The 19,461-nt window shown below is 37.4% G+C and overlaps 1 protein-coding gene across 1 annotated transcript; it reads left to right on the plus strand.

Annotated features, from left to right (window-relative positions):
* The first annotated feature begins 1,113 nt into the window (after nucleotides 1–1,113).
* On the plus strand, nucleotides 1,114–19,100 carry LOC149076771 (uncharacterized). The gene is made up of 4 exons (XM_089244435.1): nucleotides 1,114–1,363; nucleotides 13,566–13,723; nucleotides 15,327–15,646; nucleotides 17,986–19,100. The coding sequence occupies exons 2-4, from the start codon at nucleotides 13,568–13,570 to the stop codon at nucleotides 18,218–18,220; spliced, it is 711 nt and encodes a 236-aa protein (XP_089100561.1). The 5' UTR covers nucleotides 1,114–1,363; nucleotides 13,566–13,567; the 3' UTR covers nucleotides 18,221–19,100.
* The last annotated feature ends 361 nt before the right edge of the window (nucleotides 19,101–19,461 follow it).

Genomic DNA, 19,461 nt, shown 5'->3' on the forward strand with positions numbered 1-19,461 from the left:
AAGAATATTTCATATTTTCATAAAGGGTGGTTGATGACGTAAGCATTATCCAAACCCCCTCCCCCTTGTCATCAAAAATCAGCAAACCGGAAACCCCCCCCTAACCCATCGATTCTGACGTAATACTTGAATGGCCCTATAGGGTTACAACAAAGCTTCATGATCAAGAAAAGAGGGAAAGAAAACAGGGGAAGCTAGAATGCATTTCTTCCATTTTCGTTGGGCGAGATATTTCGTCCCTGATCTTTAGGGGGGTTAATGTCTAGAAAGTCTCTCTTTCTTTTACGTGCTGCAACAGTATATTCTTGGATCACCTTTGTCATTCCAGTAATTTTTGCATAGGATCATTGCGTAAAAGAGTAAATGAAATTATATGTTCAACACGAATCCACACAAAGATGCCCATTTTTCCGCCGACCAATGTTACATCACTGGCCACATTAAAGACAATTATTTATTTTCCCTTTCGGTCGAATAAACATCAAACCATCGAAGCTCGAATTATTATTCGCCTTTGAGGATTTGATTTATTGCTTTTTTTTGTCCGAAGCATCTCTTTCCTCTCCCGTGAGAGAAAATAATATGTTTCCGAACCATCTTTTTGGCAGAACGAAAGAGACATTTAGATCCGTTTCCTTTTGACCGCTTCCTGTACTTAACACCTCTTTTCCGTAGTAAAAAAATTTTAAGAAAAAAAAAAAGGTGCAACTTTCTCATCAGATGATGGAAAGTGAAGGAAAGGGTCGATCGGTATTTCGTTGTGTACCAGTTCACAAAAAGACAGTTTTTTCCCTTCTCCTTCGTGTACAGCAGCCATTTCGAGGAATAGGTTAATGGATCAGATGATGTTTGTGTGCAGATGATCGGTTACGGTTTCATGGACGCGAAAAAAAAGAATAATAATGTTCCGAGGAAACATTTAGCGAAAATAAAATTCAAATGAATAAATAAATGAAATGCTTTGTTCCCTCGTCGTCATGAATGAGTGCTTTTTCGAACAGCTCTTTGGGGCATTCAACACGTATAATCGATTATCTATTTTCCCTTGATATAAATAAGTTAGTTTTCCTTTTATTCCGAGCAAACTTAGGTGTGACGTAACGTGACACCCTATTTCATTCTATAATCCAACCGACCGCCCAGTCTTCTTCTTTTTCTTCACTTCTGAAAGAATGACATTTATTCCAAAGATAAAGCTTGCTTCGATCGACTGATTCAGTCGTTGGAATTGTTCGTATTGTCAGTTGGAAATTTGGCCATTCTTCTCTCTCTCTCTAGAGGTTATTCTGATGTTGTGATGTGATACTTGTGTGTGAACCACGAGCTACAATATCACTCGGAATATATTTGCATCTGCAGATAAGTGCGTTCATTTTTCTTAAATATTCAGTTTATTCCACATAAAAAAAATTGTTAAATTCATTTTAACGAGTAGGTATGTTGTATAACCTAAAATTGTGTAAAAATTTTCGGTTAATCATAATTTGCGGTGAATAAGCCGCACATCCAAAAAAATTGTTTCATATGAAAGACCGAATGCAACTAGGGTCATCGATTTGGGAACTCTCATTGACGAGCGGCTTAGGTTCTCTGAACATTGTTCAGCGGTGCAGGACCGCAACTAGATACTTGGTCATCCGGGGCAAGTGTGCATTTTGGCTCCCCCTTGTAATGTTGAAGAAGAGGTTTGAGAATAAAATTTACGCCCCTCTTGTGTCAAGCGCCCGGGGCACGAGACCAACCTGTACCCCCCCCCCCCAGTTGAGGCCTCGCAGCGGTTGCCAAATGCCAAAGAAGCGAACAGAATGCTCGGTTTTATTCTAAAAAAGGTCTCTTCGCGTTCTTCTAAAGCAGCGGTTCTCAACCTTTTCTGACTCGCGGAGCCCTTTTTTTTTTCAAATCAAATCAAATCAATTTATTCATTTCCAACATACAGAGATTTATATTAGTTTAAAAAAACATATTTATCATCCAGAGGCTGTGATGCCTGTACGGATGATTGAAAATTTACATGATAATTAATGAATAAAATTTATAAAACATACGACATGAACAGAAACATAAAACAAAAAAAAGAGACAAATATACAACATAAAAGACACAAAATTATCACTGTCAAATAAAAAAATACGTAAAGATAAAAAAAATCAAGAACGAAAAAACATACACAACACAAAAAAAGACAAAGTTCTTAATGCACGACGAGAAATGTGAAATAAAACAAAACATTATAGATAAAAAATATATGAGGGGAAAAAAATGAAACTCGCACATACATACACAAACACAAACAATTTTTTTTAATTGTTTTTAATAAAAATACACATAATTGAAGTGGCAAATAAATTTTATTGCTCCTCGTAAAGGTCAAAATAAGAGTCTACATCGTCTATTGAAATTAATAATTTGAATAATCATTTTTTAAATGCCGCGTATGTGGGTATATTTTGTATTTCTAGTGGTAGTGAATTCTATAATTTCGGAGCTAAATAATAAAAATGTTTACGAAAAATTTCTTTCCTAAAAGTAGGAATACGGTAAATCATATGAGGTCTTCGCTCGGAAACATTATCTTTTAAACTGCATAAGCCTTTATTACGGTTTAGGAACAGAATAATACGAAAAAGAGCATTACATATGGCGTAAAGGAAGTAGATTAAGGATTTCTAAAAATTGTAGAAGAATGAGGCTGACCCCGATTCAAAATTTTGAAAACTCTTTTTTGTATTGAAAATAATAAATTAGTTTTATAATCACCACCCCATATAATTGCACCATAATTTATAAGTGAATAAAACCAAGCATAGTAAAGGTCTTTTAAGAAATTAGCGAAAACTTTCTTACTTATATAATAAAAATTATATAAAACAAAACGAAGTTTTTTAAGTAGATCATGAACATGAGATTTCCATTTTAAATTGCTGTCTACATTTAAACCCAAGTATTTAATACTATTTCTACTTCTTGAATTGCATCGCAATGACAATGAGGTTAAAAATCACAAGCGAGGGTATGAAATTTAGATTAAGATGTAAATCAGATTGCATAAGATTGAAATTAACGTATTTTGTCTTCTGTAAATTTAATTTTAAATCATTAGCATAGAACCATTTTTGAATTAATATTAGATCGTGGTTAATATGATTCTTAAGGCTGTCAAGATCATCACATGAATACATTGAAACAGAATCATCGGCATAAGTGATCATGGAACCGTCAAATTCTAAAATACAAAGATCATTAATGAAAATCAGAAAAAGTAAAAGTGCTGAATAATAGGATACATTCAGCCGTAGTGAAATGAATATCAATCTGATTAAAAATCAGATTTTTCCGTACAAAGACTGCGATTCCCCCCCCCCCCCCGAGCTGCTATTTTCTCTGCAACAGAAAAACGAGTTGAAATTATCCAACTTATTATACATTTAAGTTCACTTCATTACTATAAATCCAAATTTCAGAAAAAATTAATAAAGATATTTTATTCAAACAACCTGAAAATTCTGCTAAAAAATTATCATAGGTAGCTCGCAAACTCTGAATATTTGTATGAAATATATTTAAACTATACTTGGTGGGTAAAGACGTAAAAAATGCACTTATATCATCGAGACCTGTAATAATTTTACAATCATAATCAGGTTCAGTTATTATATCAGTTAAGAAATCGAAGGTAAATCCTTTTCAGAGTTTATTCGTATGACTCTGGATGATTCATTCTTTCGCAAAAAAATTTTGCCGTCACGTACCCAACCAAACTTATAGTCATGCTCAGCTTTAGATTTTCGTACATGGAAAAACAACTTCTTCAGCTCAGGAGTTAAATGTTCATTGAAATATACCGGGATAGTAGAGAATCGTGAATTGATTTGTGATGCACTTACTTTCTTATCTTTCAGTTTCTTCAACACCTGATCACGCACCAGCTTGGACGAGAAATGAACGATAATCGGTTTAGGTTTGTCTTTATTCATACTAGGCACACGGTGAGCGACCATTATGCTGTTGATCATTTCACATTCAGCCAAATCTTCGATCTTAGATAAGATCTGGGACAGATTCTAATTTTCTGATTCCGGGACATTAGTAATCTCCATGTTAATACGCCTTGAATATTGCTTCAACTCAGTGATGCCATATTGCAGTTTCCTCATTTCGGATTTGATCTCCATATTTTCAGTTGCGAGAGTTTCATTCCTTGTTTGCAATTCCTCATTTTTGTTCTGTAGCTGAATTATAGAGTCCTTCAGGTCTTTTATGACAGCATTATTGAAATCGATCACTTGCTTGAATTCTTCCAACTTGTTGGTTACGAAGAGGATAATTTCAGTGGATAATTTCTATGGCGGAGCCCTAGGAGCTCTGTTTAGTACATTATTTATATGGCGGTACACTTTAGGCCTCTTTCTTTTGTTTATTTATCAAATTTATTGATTTATTTTATTATCCTCGAGTGGCCGCGGAGCCCCTAGAAAGTGCACACGGAGGGCTCCGTGGAGCAGCGGTTGAGAACCGCTGGATTCTTCCGCTTTTCCGAGGCTTCGTTCGTCCTGGACTGGAGTATGCTGTAAGGTTTTGGAGACCATACCTACGGAGGGACATAGGCTTGGTTGAAGGGGGTGCAGAGAAGAGCTACGCGTGTCCTCGTTGGCTTTCAAACCGAGCACAACTCAGGTCTATCACCATCTATGAGCGATTTACTACCTAGTGAGTTGTGCCGGAAGTTTAGCTGAGTGTGTACCTAACAGTCTGAGTGCTTATGTAGTGTTGTGTTTGATTTTTCAGTGAATGTTGGCTGAAAAGAGACTTAATTTTTTCAATATGTTTTCATTGGATGAACACAGTTGTCGGGGAGATATGATCGAAGTGTTCAAAATTTTCAACGGTATGGATAGGATGGACCATGTTTTATTAATTCGCAGTCAATCAACTTTTACACCAATTACAAGGTGACACCAGTATCGTTTGGTAAGGTACAATTCCAGGTTATGGTGTCACAGGGAATTTTTCTCTAATAGGGTTGTTAATAAATGGAATAGCTTACCCCCGGAGGTAGTAAATTCTAACACAATCGACGCGTTTAAAAAGAAATACGATAAACCTGTTGGGGGTAAATCGAGAAGCTCTCCATACTTAGAATAAGACAACCATAAGTATTCTTTATGGGAATTGTATAATATTTTATCATGCATTCATATATATATATTGTTTATAATTTTTGTGATTGCATTTTTAATTGGGTTGCTGTATTTTATAAATGTATGAAATCTATATTTATTATGGGTATCTTCTTCTCAGTCACCTCGTTGGGCATTTTGCCTGTTGTGGCCTTGTATTTGTATTTGTATACAGACAATATTAAAAAATACACTGGCTTCCAAATGTTAAGATCGGTGTATTGCTATAGTAGCCAAGAGGAATCGACGAGAGACCTCCACAACTGTTACATCCATGGTTGCAACATCACTTGATAAAACAATATCTACCAGTACCGTGCTCCCAAGGATCTACATGAAAGGACTGTACGCCCGAGTACCAAATGTTTGTGTTCCACCAAACCGTCCAACCGAGAAGGATACGATTAAAGTGGCGTCATTATGGTGTACAAGCCATCGCGTACTTAAATTTTGGAAACCAGTGTAATTTCACTGATAACAAAAATAGTAGGTTATCCAAGTCATAATAGAATGCAAAACGATTTTGGCACCCCCCCCCCCTCTCCGAATTTTCTATGATGAGCCGCCATAGATAGAATGTAATTTAATTTCCATCTTAAAAACTTAGATTTTCATTTGGTTAGATACTCGATAACCTTCATTTGACATATGGAAACAATTTTTTCCGTTTTAATTTCCTTCATATTGTTTTTCTAGCTTACATAGTCGGGCCTCGATTTAACGAATTTATCAATTCAATTAACTTCATAATTTTTTTTAGAAGTTGCTTTTTATATATTTGTGTTAATCTCAACCCCCAATGTAACGATTTTCCTAGATTAAACGAATACAAATTTCGTTTGACAACATAACCTGTTTTTTACCGATTCATTAAATCGAGGTTTGATTACCTCATAAACCTGCATATTACATATAAACACTTCTATCCTTTCCTTTCCGATTGCATTTTGATTCAAAAACCTCTTCGATTTTATAGTAGAAAAAAAAAGTTAAGGTAAATAATGTTCAAAAGAGTAAATAATGCGTCGTTGTTTGTTACGTTGAAGAAGAATAATTGTCTCTTTCTACTCATAAAAAACTTTCCTCAATGTCATTGAATGATTTCAACTGAATACTAAACTGGTGTAGCCTGTGTGGCTATGGATTTTTTCCCCCTTTTTGTCGTTCAGAATTTGTTTGAAAGCGAATAATGTGTCTGCCAGACTTTCCCATTTCCTCGACACTATATATATAAACTCCTCCGACTTTTTTTCTTCAAAAGAAAATGTTTTCCGGAGCTATTGTACGGAAAATTGTTTATCAACATCTAATATATATCACTAGATAAATTTTTTTTTTACAGTTTCTCTTCATGCGAAACAAAAGTCGTTTCTCATACAATTTAGTGTGCTGAACATGAATTACACCTGTGTTTCCCATATTTTTTAAAGTCGCGAATCCCTTCTGTAGTGAAAGTCAATGCAACGCGGACCCCTCGTGATGCTGGTCAATTCTCCAAGGATCCCTGTAGCGTTAGGAGGTCAATTTTGATGCCCACCATCTCCCATATCCCTTTAAGACAGAGAAATTTTTGAAAACGTGAATGTTGTTAAGTATTTAATCCTCACTATCGTTTGAGCTCGGGTTTGAAGGGATAGAATCCAAATTTAAAAAAAAAATTAATAAATTACAATTTCAACAACACAAAATATGTCATTCATGCAATGGTAGTAAATGAAAATGATCCTTTGGACCTTTTACGAAATATCGTGTGTCCACTGACCACAGGTTGGGAAACACCAAACACCGAATTCGACCATGAAAAAGTTGAATCGGCTGCTGTTTTCACTAAAATTGTACATGTAATTCCTGTATGGCAACACAATGCCAATTCTTTTAGAAGAACAATCTTAGAAGAATGAGCATAAATATATATATATTGCTTGGAATATATAAAAAAAGCTTTGCGGTTTGCCCCCCCCCCCCTGCTGCCACCTATCGAGAGCAAAACTTTTTGTTATAAATTCTTCAAGTGATATTGACTATTGGTTTTATAACAGTGTGCAGCATGAAAATGAACAAGATGCGGTTGCACCATATACAGGGCGTCCATAATTAAGGGACCCTATTTTAAAGTAGCCAATAGGCAAAACTAGTCATCAGAAAAGAGTGTGAAATTTTGTGGAGGACTTCATGAAGTGATGGGAATTTATTTCGGATTTCGGTGAGGGGGGAAAGGGAGGTTAGTTGCACATGTCACCAGCAGCTGTTATAAAACCTAGAAACATTCGCGGAGATCTTGTTTCTCAATGTGTTTGCTGCTAACAGTGACGATAAATTTACGAGATCGCGCTTTCTTGGTCAAATTGTTTTACCAAAACAGCGATTCCGCAATAACTGCTCTACGGAAATATCTAGGGGCGTAGCCAGAAATTTCGTTCGGGAGGGGGGACCAAAGTGATGGAGCAATAGATTTGGCCATCTTTCTCCCTTTTTTCGGTAATTTTCTCACATTTCGGGGGGGGGGGGAGGACCAGACACCCCCAGTTCCCCCCTCCCCGCTACGCCCTTGGAAATATCGGACTTAGAAAAGGATTCCAAAAAGTCCAATGAATGTTAAAAACCTTCGGAGTATGATAACGAAATTTGAAACCACAGGATTGTTGTCTGTGCGTCCTGGAAGAGGAAGAAAACCCGTTTCTATAGACGCAGTACACGAGGTTTCACTTCAGGTGGAAGTGAACAGTGCTTCAAATTCTCGTGGTAACACTAATGTCAGGCGTGTAGCACAGGCGTTGGATAGGATACGTTCAACTGTCCATAAGATCATGCAGAATATCCTCCGATATTATTATCCGTACAAATTTTCACTTGAGCAGCGGTTGCTTCCACATGATTATAACGCTCGCCTCCGGTTTTCACTGCAGTTTCTAGCTCACGTTGAGACGTTAAAAAGTTTCACCACAGAGAGCAACATGCCTATACACAACAATACAATTATTCAATCATTAAACTTCAGTCATAGTTAGAAAACTTAATGGCAGATGGAAGCATTACACAGAAACAAACTTCACGTCAGGTTCAACTACATATACACACACATTCCAACATGTACCAATTCGTTAGAAGTTTCGCAGAAGAATATGGACGAGGTCCCTGTCTGGTTCAGTAATAGTAGCAGCTCGCGTTGCGGTCGATTCAAAATGGCCTTGGAATAATCCTCTGGACAGACGAAGCGCATTTTCACTTGGATGGTGCAGTCAATACTCACAGCTGCCGAATTTGGGAACCAGAAAATCCGCACGCTATCTTAGAGATTTCTTTGCATCCATTAAAAGTGACGGTATGTTGTGTATTTACTACATCATTTATTCTCGGTCTCTACTTTTTACTGCGAGAAGTTACGTTCTACAGGTCCGGTGACATGTTCGATCACCGAGAAGTGATATGCATTGCTGTTACAGAACGAAATTGTTCCGGCTCGGCGAGCACGTCACTGCCTTGCAGACACAATCTTTATGCAAGACGGAGCTCCTCCACATATTTCAGTGTGTGTTAAGAATATTCTTAAAACCATGTTACAGAAGAACGTACCATCAGCCGGCACTTGCCTAATCTATGGGCCTCCCCGATCCACGGACCTTAATCCATGCTATTTTTGGCTTTGGGGGCATTTGAAACGTCTGGTAAGCCGTGTTAATCCAAGACATCGAAAACAGCATGAAATCACATGGTGTAAAAAATGAAGTGTAAGGGATTTGTGACATGATTTTAATATAGTGCATTTACATATCATGTTTCAGTTTTGAAAAATTTGCGACAACACATATCGAGAAAGCGTCACGAACTGGTAAGAAATTGGAAATTATTTCATGATGACGTCTTTCCTCACCCCCCGCTTGTGGCTACTTCTATTCAACAATATCTTGGTGAATGCAATATTAAAATCATGCCACAACCTTCTTACAGTCCGGATCTCGCACTGTACGATTGTTGGCTGTCTCCGACGTTGAAGAAGAAGCTCTATGGCCGAAAATTTAATGAAAATGCTGAAGTTATTTCAGTTGTACAGGGTTCACTGATCCAGATTCAGTAAAAAGCCTTATCTACTTCCTTTGAAAAGTGGACTGAAAGATGGGACCATTGCATGTCCTCTGAAGGGAAGAACTTTTTGAAAATGAATAAACTGCTTTTGCTGCGTCTATTTTTATCGATTTTTTATGATTTTACTCCAAGTTCTTATGAAACGCACCTTGTACTGTATTTACTCTCGCGCCCCCTTCCTCCAGGCGGCTCATTTGAGGGAATATCAAAGTGACTGACGAATAGCCCACTTCACGCTTTCGCAAAAAATTTATACAGGATATCCTGTAAGTGCTAATTCGGTCTTTATCTCATGAATCGTTACGTTCATCGTAGAGGTATGATTCCAATTTAAAAAATGCTTAAAATGTGTTCAAAAATTACCCTGTACCAGTTTTAAGAGTGAGAAAATACAGCGAGTCACAAAACAAAAAAAAGTCTAAGTTTTTCTTCTACGGTCTCTCTGTGCTCTAGCTTTTTTCCAATTGAAAAGTTATTGCCCTGTCTTTTCTGAGCTCAGCAAAAAACAAAAAACAAAAAAAATGTTTTTTTAACTGCAATATTCACTGTGATATTCGAATTAAAAAATCGGAGAAAAGTTGAAAAAGAACAGCAAAAACTAACGGACAACACTTCCTCTTCTCCCATTTATATTGCTCTTTCTTCGACATTTGAATTCGAATGTCTCAGCGAATATTGTACTTAAAAAACAGAATGTTTTTCTGCTCAGAAAATACAGGGCAACAACTTTCTAATTTGAAGTTAGAAGACCGGGGGGGGCCGTATAAAAATTTAGATTTTTTTTTTAAATTTTGTAACACGCTATAATCCGCATTAGCACATGTATATATATATATATATATATATATAGAGAGAGAGAGAGAGAGCGGTTCGATTTGGGGGGGGGGAGAGTTGGCCCCCTGGCTTTAGAAATTACACTAGCAATAGTATATATATATACAGTCAAACGTCGTTAATGAGTCACTCTTGGGAGAGCAAAAATATCACTTAGTAAGCGGAGTGACTCGTTAAACGGAGTGAGCCCTACCTGTGCCTGAGGACAATTGGGACTTCCAAATAGTGACCCGGTAAGCGGAGTGACGTGCTAACCGGATGACGCACTAACGAGGTTTTGACTGTATACATACAAATATACATACATATATTGAGTACATGTTCTTTGCCCCCGCCCCTGGTAAAAGTTGAAATGACGGCCCTGGTTCGAGAGTATGTTTGCTAAAGAGCACTATTCAGTCGCTAGAAGAGAATTTTCCAAAGGACATTTCCTGTATATTTCATTTAAATGTAAAAGAACTGAAAAAAATAAACAAACAGCAGCAGGTTTTATTCATTATTTTAGCGTCACCTTTTGCCCTGTTCCGTATCTTAGATTTTACGAGAGAAGTAGGCTCTCCGAAAAAAGTTCTCTTTCCTTCAAAAAAAAAGATTCAACGGAAAGACGTAATATATATTTTTTCTTTTTTATAATTACTGTCCTTTTTCATTTGAACCAGACGTTTTCTGTTTACGAAGCTAAAAACAAACCCGAAAATAAATTGAAAAATATTTGCTTCACGGGGTAGAATTTGATCGATGTATTGAAGAGAAGAGGCGATATTTGGCCGATCCATTATCCGAAACTACAATTTAAAAAAAAATAATAATAAATATGTTTTCGAATTATTTCATTTCCTATTTGAATCCCACAATAATCATGGAACTGATCGGCCTCAATCAATTAATTATAACAATCGTTCCACTTTTTGTTCAAAATTTTCCTAGTCTAAAAACTAATGGCAAATAAAAATTCATACATTAAAATGTTAATAATTATCTATATCCAGTTATATATCGATTGTTAAATTTATAAAAAAAAAGAAATCCTTCCAAAACATCAGTTACTTCAACCAATTCTAAATGAGAAAAAAATTTCAATGGTAATTCAAGTTGTGGAATATTGTACGGCAAGAGAAAATGACGCTGGTTATGTCAGCCATACGTCTAGTTTGGGGAACTTTTGTTTGGGTGCAATTACAAGTTCTGATTGCGATGTAATGATGGGTAATTTAAAGTATTTCAAGAACCATATGAAGTAATTCTTCTGGGTTTAAGCCGTAGTACATAATTCAGACCGAATCTAGACGTTTCATCTGCAACTGCTGTAGAAATCTTCAGCGAATAGAAAAAAATCAGCAAATTAAGAAAAAAAAAATGCAGACAAGAATCTTTCTTTCCTTCAATTGAAATGTGCTTCAACTGCTTTTTTATTGCGTCACGGCATAATTTCTCAGAAGAATTATATGGTTGTCGGCAGGGGCGTACGTGGGATCGACATTTACAGGAGGCACAAGGAATCTCTTTTCCAGAAAAATTTTGAGTCACTAACCTTCAAAAAAAAGCATTTTAATTAAACATAAATTGATCAAGATAAGCTTATAAAGGAATTTTTTCTTTCGATGTGTTTTAATTTTTTTATATAACTTTTTCATCACCTTCAGCGGGAGGCATGGCTCCTACATCCTGCAGCAGGGCCTAGGTGTTTATCTTTGGCGGGTCCCACTACAGTGAACTTAAGAGTAAAAAAAAAATGGTAAGAACCGTTTCGGGCTTCCAGACTGGAGCCCTGTTCCACCCTTGCGGAGGGGCCATGGAGCCCCCCCCCCCCTATTTCCCAGCGTACACCTCTGTTTGTCGGAATCACTCCAGCCATGAAAATTTACACGTGAATAAAACCAATTGCTCTTGTACCAGTAGATGAAGATTAGCTGTCCCGCTTCCGTCTAAAGAAATATGGTAATGGTGATGAGCTGGACACTTAGCAAACTCCTTAATTATGTTAATCAACAGTGCAGCGTATCTAGATAATAACCAAGTCTTAGAATTTGTAGGATGATAAATTGAGTGTTATGCACCGTAATAAAGCAATAACAGTAAACCAAATACTCGGATCAGTTTATTTAGAAACTACTATTAATTTCATATAGAAATGTTCTCTCCACTTGTCAATATAAGATTCATTGAAAAACTGGTTATGTGTGGAGATGAAGATTACAAGGAAGAAAATTCATCACTGCCCCACGGGGACTCGAACCCCGATCTCTCGCTTGCCGGACGAGTGCTATACCATCTAAGCTATGGAAGTAAATAGAACCTTTCAACTTTGGAGCGTATATATATGTTGAAAGGCACCGTACATGGACGGCGTCAACAATCAATAGCTCGTGAATGACATAGACCAACCAGATGGCCACATGCATATAGAAATGTCCTCTCCACTCCAGTCTTTCAATAAATCTTGTACTATCAATTTGCCACTAAAAATCCGTTAATTTAATATAGAACGATCTAGCAACAATGAAAACTACTGGGAAAATTTTTCTCTTACCCTAGTTGAGAAACTAATTTTTCAAAATTTGAATCGTAATCGATGCATAACACAAATATGGGATCTGATTAGTGTCTACATTTCTGTAAGGTACGAAGAATATAATGATCATGTATGTCATTATGATGAAGTTAAATGAAATATAAATTGAATCACAGACTATTTACCCCTTGTGTTTCCGTTCTTACGTATTTGGCAATTACATTGTCTCGGTGACATCTATTAAAAAGAACTTCTAGAAGAAGGTCACGCTCCCGAAACTCATGGCCAAGGTTTGTTTGTAATGGAGGACGCCAGACACTTCGAACTAAAATAATGAGCAAATTTATTTTTTCAATTTTGTTTTCCGTTATTTCTCGAGAGAAAAGATAGACACCCTTCTTTTTTCTTGCCATCATATATAGCTGTCATATTGGAGCTTGAAAAGTTTTGAGAAGGTATTTTTGTGGCGGATTTTCCTGATTCGCATGTCCGACGATGGCCGTTGCAGCATAATGGTCTCCCTCTCTCTTGTGAGCAAACATTTCTTCCGATAGAAATATGCTATGATCACATAAGCCTCTAACAGACCTATTTTCAAGGGTGTTTTTGTTTACTCGTGGTCAATGATTTCCAAGCTATTTGCAATTGAGTTATTTTTTCCCCCTCCGACTTGTCAAAATGACACCCTATTTAAGTGGATCTTTTCTTTAGTTTCAGTTTTGATTCTCTCATGACTGTCTCTGTGTGTTTCTATACATATAATACATATTCATAATTTTTTATACATGTTTGTTTTTATATACGTCGGGCTACTTTTTAAAACGAGCTCTTTAAAATAAGGCGGACTCATTCGACCATTGCTCTCTGTCTTATGCGTATGTGAAGATTTCCGCTATCCGTTTTCTCGTTAGAAAATTCGTTTTTTATTGTGTTTCTAATACCTAATTATCTGACTGTAGGAATGAACCTTCTCCGCGTTCTGCTGATTTGTTTCTTACTCGTGGCGCAATGTTTGTACTCTCAACAACAGATGCTGGTTTTCTATAGACCTCTGGGAATGACTAACCTGTTCCGACCGATGAGGACTCTCATGGCTCTCGGGATGCTGCGAAGACGGGTGAGTATATCCTGGCGTAAACACACACACGCATAATTACACTTCGGCGATGCCCTTTTCTTGAGACGTTAATTAACGATCGCCCTTCTCAATAAGACCTGAACTTCAGAATTATCCCAACGACGTGATCGTCAACAACGTAATCGATTATCAGATAACCGCTGTGTACCTTCAGCGTATCAGACCATTCTTTTCTTTTTTCTCGAAAATTTACAGAATGGCGCGTATGCATGATTTACTACATACGTTGACAGTTGGAAATTGGGCAATAATTATATCACGGACCATCTGACGGTATACATTGCATGAAAATCCATGCCATTGACATGAGAAGCCTCAGACGAAACAAAAGGTTGCATGAGTGGGATTATTAAAATTAAAACGATAATTACAAAATCAAAACGATTCTCATTTGATTTGAATAATCTGATTCAAATATAGAATGATTTCATTTTATTGATTCATTGATTTCATTCCCTAAGGCCGGGATTATACTATAAAAGTTTTCTAAAAGTTCTTTTAAAAAATTTGAAAAATTCAACCATAAGGTTATGGTTGTATTTGCTCGAATGTAACATGAGTTTTATTGGCTGAATTTTTCAAGTTTTACAAAAAGGATTTCATCAAACTTTTATAGTATAATCCCGGTCTAAGACTTGCCAGAAACGCCTGTATAGTCAGAGCCACCTCTTCGCTCAACGAACATTAATTCTTAAATTTTATTGCGATTGTGATTAGAGTTCACAGCCATGGCTCTGAGATTAGTTCGGGCATCACATAGCCTTTACCTAGAACATAGGGGAAAATAAAGATAAGACGATGAGCTTTTTTTTTTTTATGAAATAATATTTCTCATCGTAACGCATAACAAACAATCTACAAAAAGAGATTTTTCTGGATGCAATGATGATACGAACCTTCGGACAAAAAAGTTAGTTGTTTCCTCCGGCAAACGAACCCGACTCCTCTTGTATACCGAGCAAATGCACTAACTTATAACCCGCGTTAGTAGTGTGATGCAAGAGAACCCGGATTCGATTCCCGGAAGAGAATTCCCCCCCCCCCCCGGGCAGCTGAACGACGACCCAATCACATTCCAAGGAGATTATAGATTAGATAACTTTTCTTCCCAAAGGTTCGCGTATCCGCATAACATACGGAAAATTCTATTTCCTAATGTATATCGAGCAGAGAAAACAACATCATCTTTCACTTCACCAAAAAGTTTACATTGCTGTTCGATTAGCATAACACTATCGTCTTCAATGAAACAAACAAGACTTTCGTGGCCATCATGTAAAGTAGAGAACTTTGAAAAAATCGAAAACTTGTAATTTTACTGTCGTCTTTGTCTGCTGGAAATTAACCCTTTGCGGTCATTTGTCGAGATGAAATCGACATCAAGGGTGAAATTACTGCCTCGAGTAGAAATAATATCTCCTGTTAAAAAGATAAATCTGACAAGGACTGAGCGGTTTTGAACCCACTGATAATAATTGAGTTGCGAATGGACTACAAAGAGTTCATGTAAAATTCGTAAGTGACCCTGAAAAGTTTGTCGCCTCCTATTTTTGAATCTCATGCAGGTGATTTACTGTTCCAGGTGAGGGTCACCAGGCGAATGATGAGATTAATTGGCCGCCCCCTGATAACGGTGCGTAGGGAAGGCGATCAGCCACTCGCACAAACGGGATCTGCAGCAGCAGCGGCAAGAGGTTTGGGACTAGTTTTGTCAGGAGGAAGAGGAAGAGACAGGACACACCCGAATTTGCTCATTCCCACGTACAACGACGAAGCCGTTTTTAACACGATCAGGAGAGAAGATCCGTCAGGTTGTCTCCTACGTTTGATTTGCGAACTGCATGCTTTGGGTGACCACAGGCTGAGAAGCGAAGCCGAGCTCTACATCATGGAAGTTTTCAGGTGAGCTCAATCTCCTCTTTTATTTTTCTCCTTATGTAAATGAACGTCAAAAGAAAGAAAAATACGACATATCTTGAATAAACCCAGAAACAACATATTAAAATCAATACAATATATGTTATATTAACGTCACCAAAATATTCCCGGCTAACCTCGCGTCGATTTAAATCTGTGACAAATGAGCTTGGGGAGTCGTCTACACGCCTATACACCAGCGGTTCTCAACCGGAACTCCGCGGAGCCCTTGGTGCTCCTTGTGCACTCCAGGGACTCCGCGGCCGCCTGAGGGGAAAAAAAACAACAGTATAATTTGAAAAAATAATTACAAATATTTTTTAAATAGTAAAAATAAATCAGTAATTTTGATGAATAATTAAAAATTGGCCTACGGGGCTCCACTATAGAATTCCCATGAACAAAATTTTTATGCGTCCTTTCTCGAAATTCCGGGTAGCGCGTCAGCGGCATCCCTCCTAGAGCACGTGCAAGAGTGATTGGCCAAAAAAGTGTGCGAGCATGTGTCACTAAGAGTGACTTAGGGAGTGTGTGTGTGAGAGCATGGGAATGACCTAAATAGGGACTTCTTTAAAGACATAGGTGTACTTGCAGGAGTGGGGGAGACCAAGCACAGGGTGGTGAATTCGAGGAAAGATTAGTCAAAAAAACTAGAATAGCATGGGAGAACGGCGGCAAAACCATAAATACGCCTCTGGTCATAGCTCACGAAAAGGGGAGTAGGAGCAGACAGGGCTCCGGGCCGCCAATGTTGTTTTTATTTTTTTATTTACACCGTAGATGCACTGTAAATAACCATGGCTCTATTTATCTTACATATATATTTAGCACTCAATTAAATTGACCAGAGTTGCCCTGGGGTGTGTGACAGAAGCGGCCATAGAGGGCCCCGCGCTTGAGGGAGTCCCACATACGTGTCAATATAAGAAAAACTAAATTTTTTTTACAACAAAAGAACAAATCAGCTATATGTTCTTAGCTATAGAAATGATAATGATTATACCAAATAATACAACAAGCGAGAATGATTCGCAACTCGAGGTAGTCCCGCATATCATTTTCTCTACGTGCTCCCCGTCCGCTAATGGTGGCCCTGGAATCGGCCCAACCCTGAGGGTCCACTAACATTTTATTTTGGGCTTGAAATCAATTTAACTTCGATAATAATGCAGTTATTATAAACTATAATTAAAGCAGTAATCAATTTTTCAGCTGGTTTTTGGATCATTAACGTAATTTATGGAAAAAAATGTAACTGAAAACTTTTTTTAGAGCCTATTTTAGGCATTTTTAGTGCTTTATATTGTGCCAGCCTATTTCGATCATTTTTAGTGCATGAACTTCCAGGCTCGACTCATTACCAGCATGAAATACGAAGTGCCCTTTACCATTGATTCCCATATGACTCGATGCCGTAGGTATATATATATATATATAAAACTTCGATTCTTCAAGAAAAATTTTATTTCCTTGTACCTGTACATAATTTACCGACTCTCTTCAGGTTGAAAATGAAGACTCGCGAAGCACGAGTAAACAATTTGTTAAACTTGAAACCAGCAAACGTTTGAGCACGCAGCTTAGTACAACACCGAAACGATCATCAAGAAAGCCTGCACCCAGCGGCATCGGACCCGGGGGTGCTGCGAGTGCTCACTGAAGTATGTAGAACGGGTCCGAATACCCCAGATTTGATTCACAAATCAAAATTTCCAATATGAAACTCAAAACGAGGGTCCACAGGTTAGAAACATCGAGCTTATATTACTAGAGGGAGCATCCAGACGCCGCGACGGAAGCGACATCGAATGCAAGGAAATCACGTGACTCGTTGAATAACAAACAGTTCCTGCCTGACAATTTCCCTATTGAAATGTACAGTTCGGTCTCTAAATATTGCGTTTTAAAAGATTAAAAAAAAAGGATTGAAAACTCACATCTAATATAAAGATGAAAAAGATATATATAATACTAAAAAATAAGTATTTCATTTTATATAATAATTTCTTTCATCAATTCTGGAATTTTCTTCCAATAATTCTGGAATTATTTCCTTTATTAATTATTATTTATTTCATTAATTCTGAATTATTTCTTTCATTTATTTTTTAAACTCCTATTTATGCCATAAGAAAATAACGGAGATCACGCAGTCATGTGATCTTCCGACGACTGATGTTGCGGACAACGTTCTCAGCACTACCGAGGCGAAGACCGCTGACGTCATACTCCCACCAGTAATATGAGCTCGATGGTTAGAAACACTTCCGACGCTCCTGCCTGAACCCGAATTTCGATATCAATTTTCCTGTTTTCTTTTCCAGGGACCACAGAACGAAATCCAACAGCACGTCGTCGGCGTTTTTCGCAGCATCGGAACTGGGAAGACGGACGAGGGATGTCACGAGATGCGCTTCCTATTTCAATCAATGCCCGTTCACTTCTGAAGAAATGATGAACACCCTTACTAAAGCCGATCCCGTGTCTACTCAGCTTGAAACATCCGAATCGCAATATAACCCCAACTTCATAGAAATGAGAATCAATTTCCATGTTTGAAAACCCCAACGCAGAAATACTAGGGATATTTTTCTGCCTTCGACGGCATTTAACTTTACGGAAATTCGTAAAATTTTGAAAAGTAGTTTTAGACATTGAAAAGACCGATTATATCACCGAAGATATTTCTTTGTCAACATATAATACCGCAATTGATGTTGAAATCAGTTTCGAAATTCCAACAGATTTGATCGAAAATTATTTTTTTCCTCATAAAAAGAAGGCATGGAATGCCTGTGTAGGTTACAATAGTGGATGGCCAAATAGAGATTTTTTTCCCTCCAGTCTAGCATTCAATTACGACTCATGTATGTTCTAATGAGATGACGTTAACCATTGCTAGTAGCGTATAGTACATTATCAACTTGAAGAAAAAAAACCTCATTCACGCGTGCAACGTAAATTGCTTTTTGGTGTCGGAGAAAGAACGTCTCGTCCGCTGCGTTCACGGAAATTCCGGAGAACCCAAACATAATGTAACGATGAAGATATCGTTATAAAACCGTTAAAACGTCAATTTCTGACATCAGGGTGACGAAACGTCCCTTGAAAAGTATTTAATGAAATCTATTTCCGGATTAAGAAAGTAATAATTTATTGATGTTAAACGTTAACAACTGTCTGAACGAGGAAATCGGAATCTTAAATTACCTTTCAGTGATATTTAGTAGAGAAGGAACCGTTTCCACAGGTCACTTCCGTAAATCTAACATCTGCAGAAACGAGAAAATCCATTTCACAGCCTTCGATAGATCAAATTGGCGAAAGGATCTGGAAACTTTGACGAAGCAGAAAAAAAATCGTATTACATGATCGAATAAGTAAACGATGATTCCAATCTTTATTTATAGAAAATGATAAATAAAAAATTTTTCAACCACACGTTGCACACATATCATGTTCTTTTTCATCAGAAGGCACAATTTCATTTATTTTGTCATCCGGAACACTGCTGAAGACTTATATCCTCCAAACAGAACATAATGTAGTGAGTTATCAACTACCCACTTACAAATAATGAGCTGTCAAGTGGAACTTGTAAATTTTCTGGATATTATGCTGAGGTAAGCTCGGAAAGAAAAGTCACATCTTGGCTCCACTGGGACGGTGGATTGTCCTAGATGACGTTAACTTATTGGGTGTAGTAGGGAATCGTAGCGATAGAGTTGCCTCAGACGAACTCAAATATGATTGAAGCAAGGGCAAATGAATGGAACATGACTTCCAGCGTGGACAAAGTA

The sequence above is a fragment of the Pholcus phalangioides genome, unplaced genomic scaffold (assembly GCF_987345545.1).
Source record: "Pholcus phalangioides strain wild (caught in Gottingen) unplaced genomic scaffold, Ppha-v1.0 ptg000015l_1, whole genome shotgun sequence".
Classification (NCBI taxonomy): Eukaryota; Metazoa; Arthropoda; class Arachnida; order Araneae; family Pholcidae; genus Pholcus; species Pholcus phalangioides.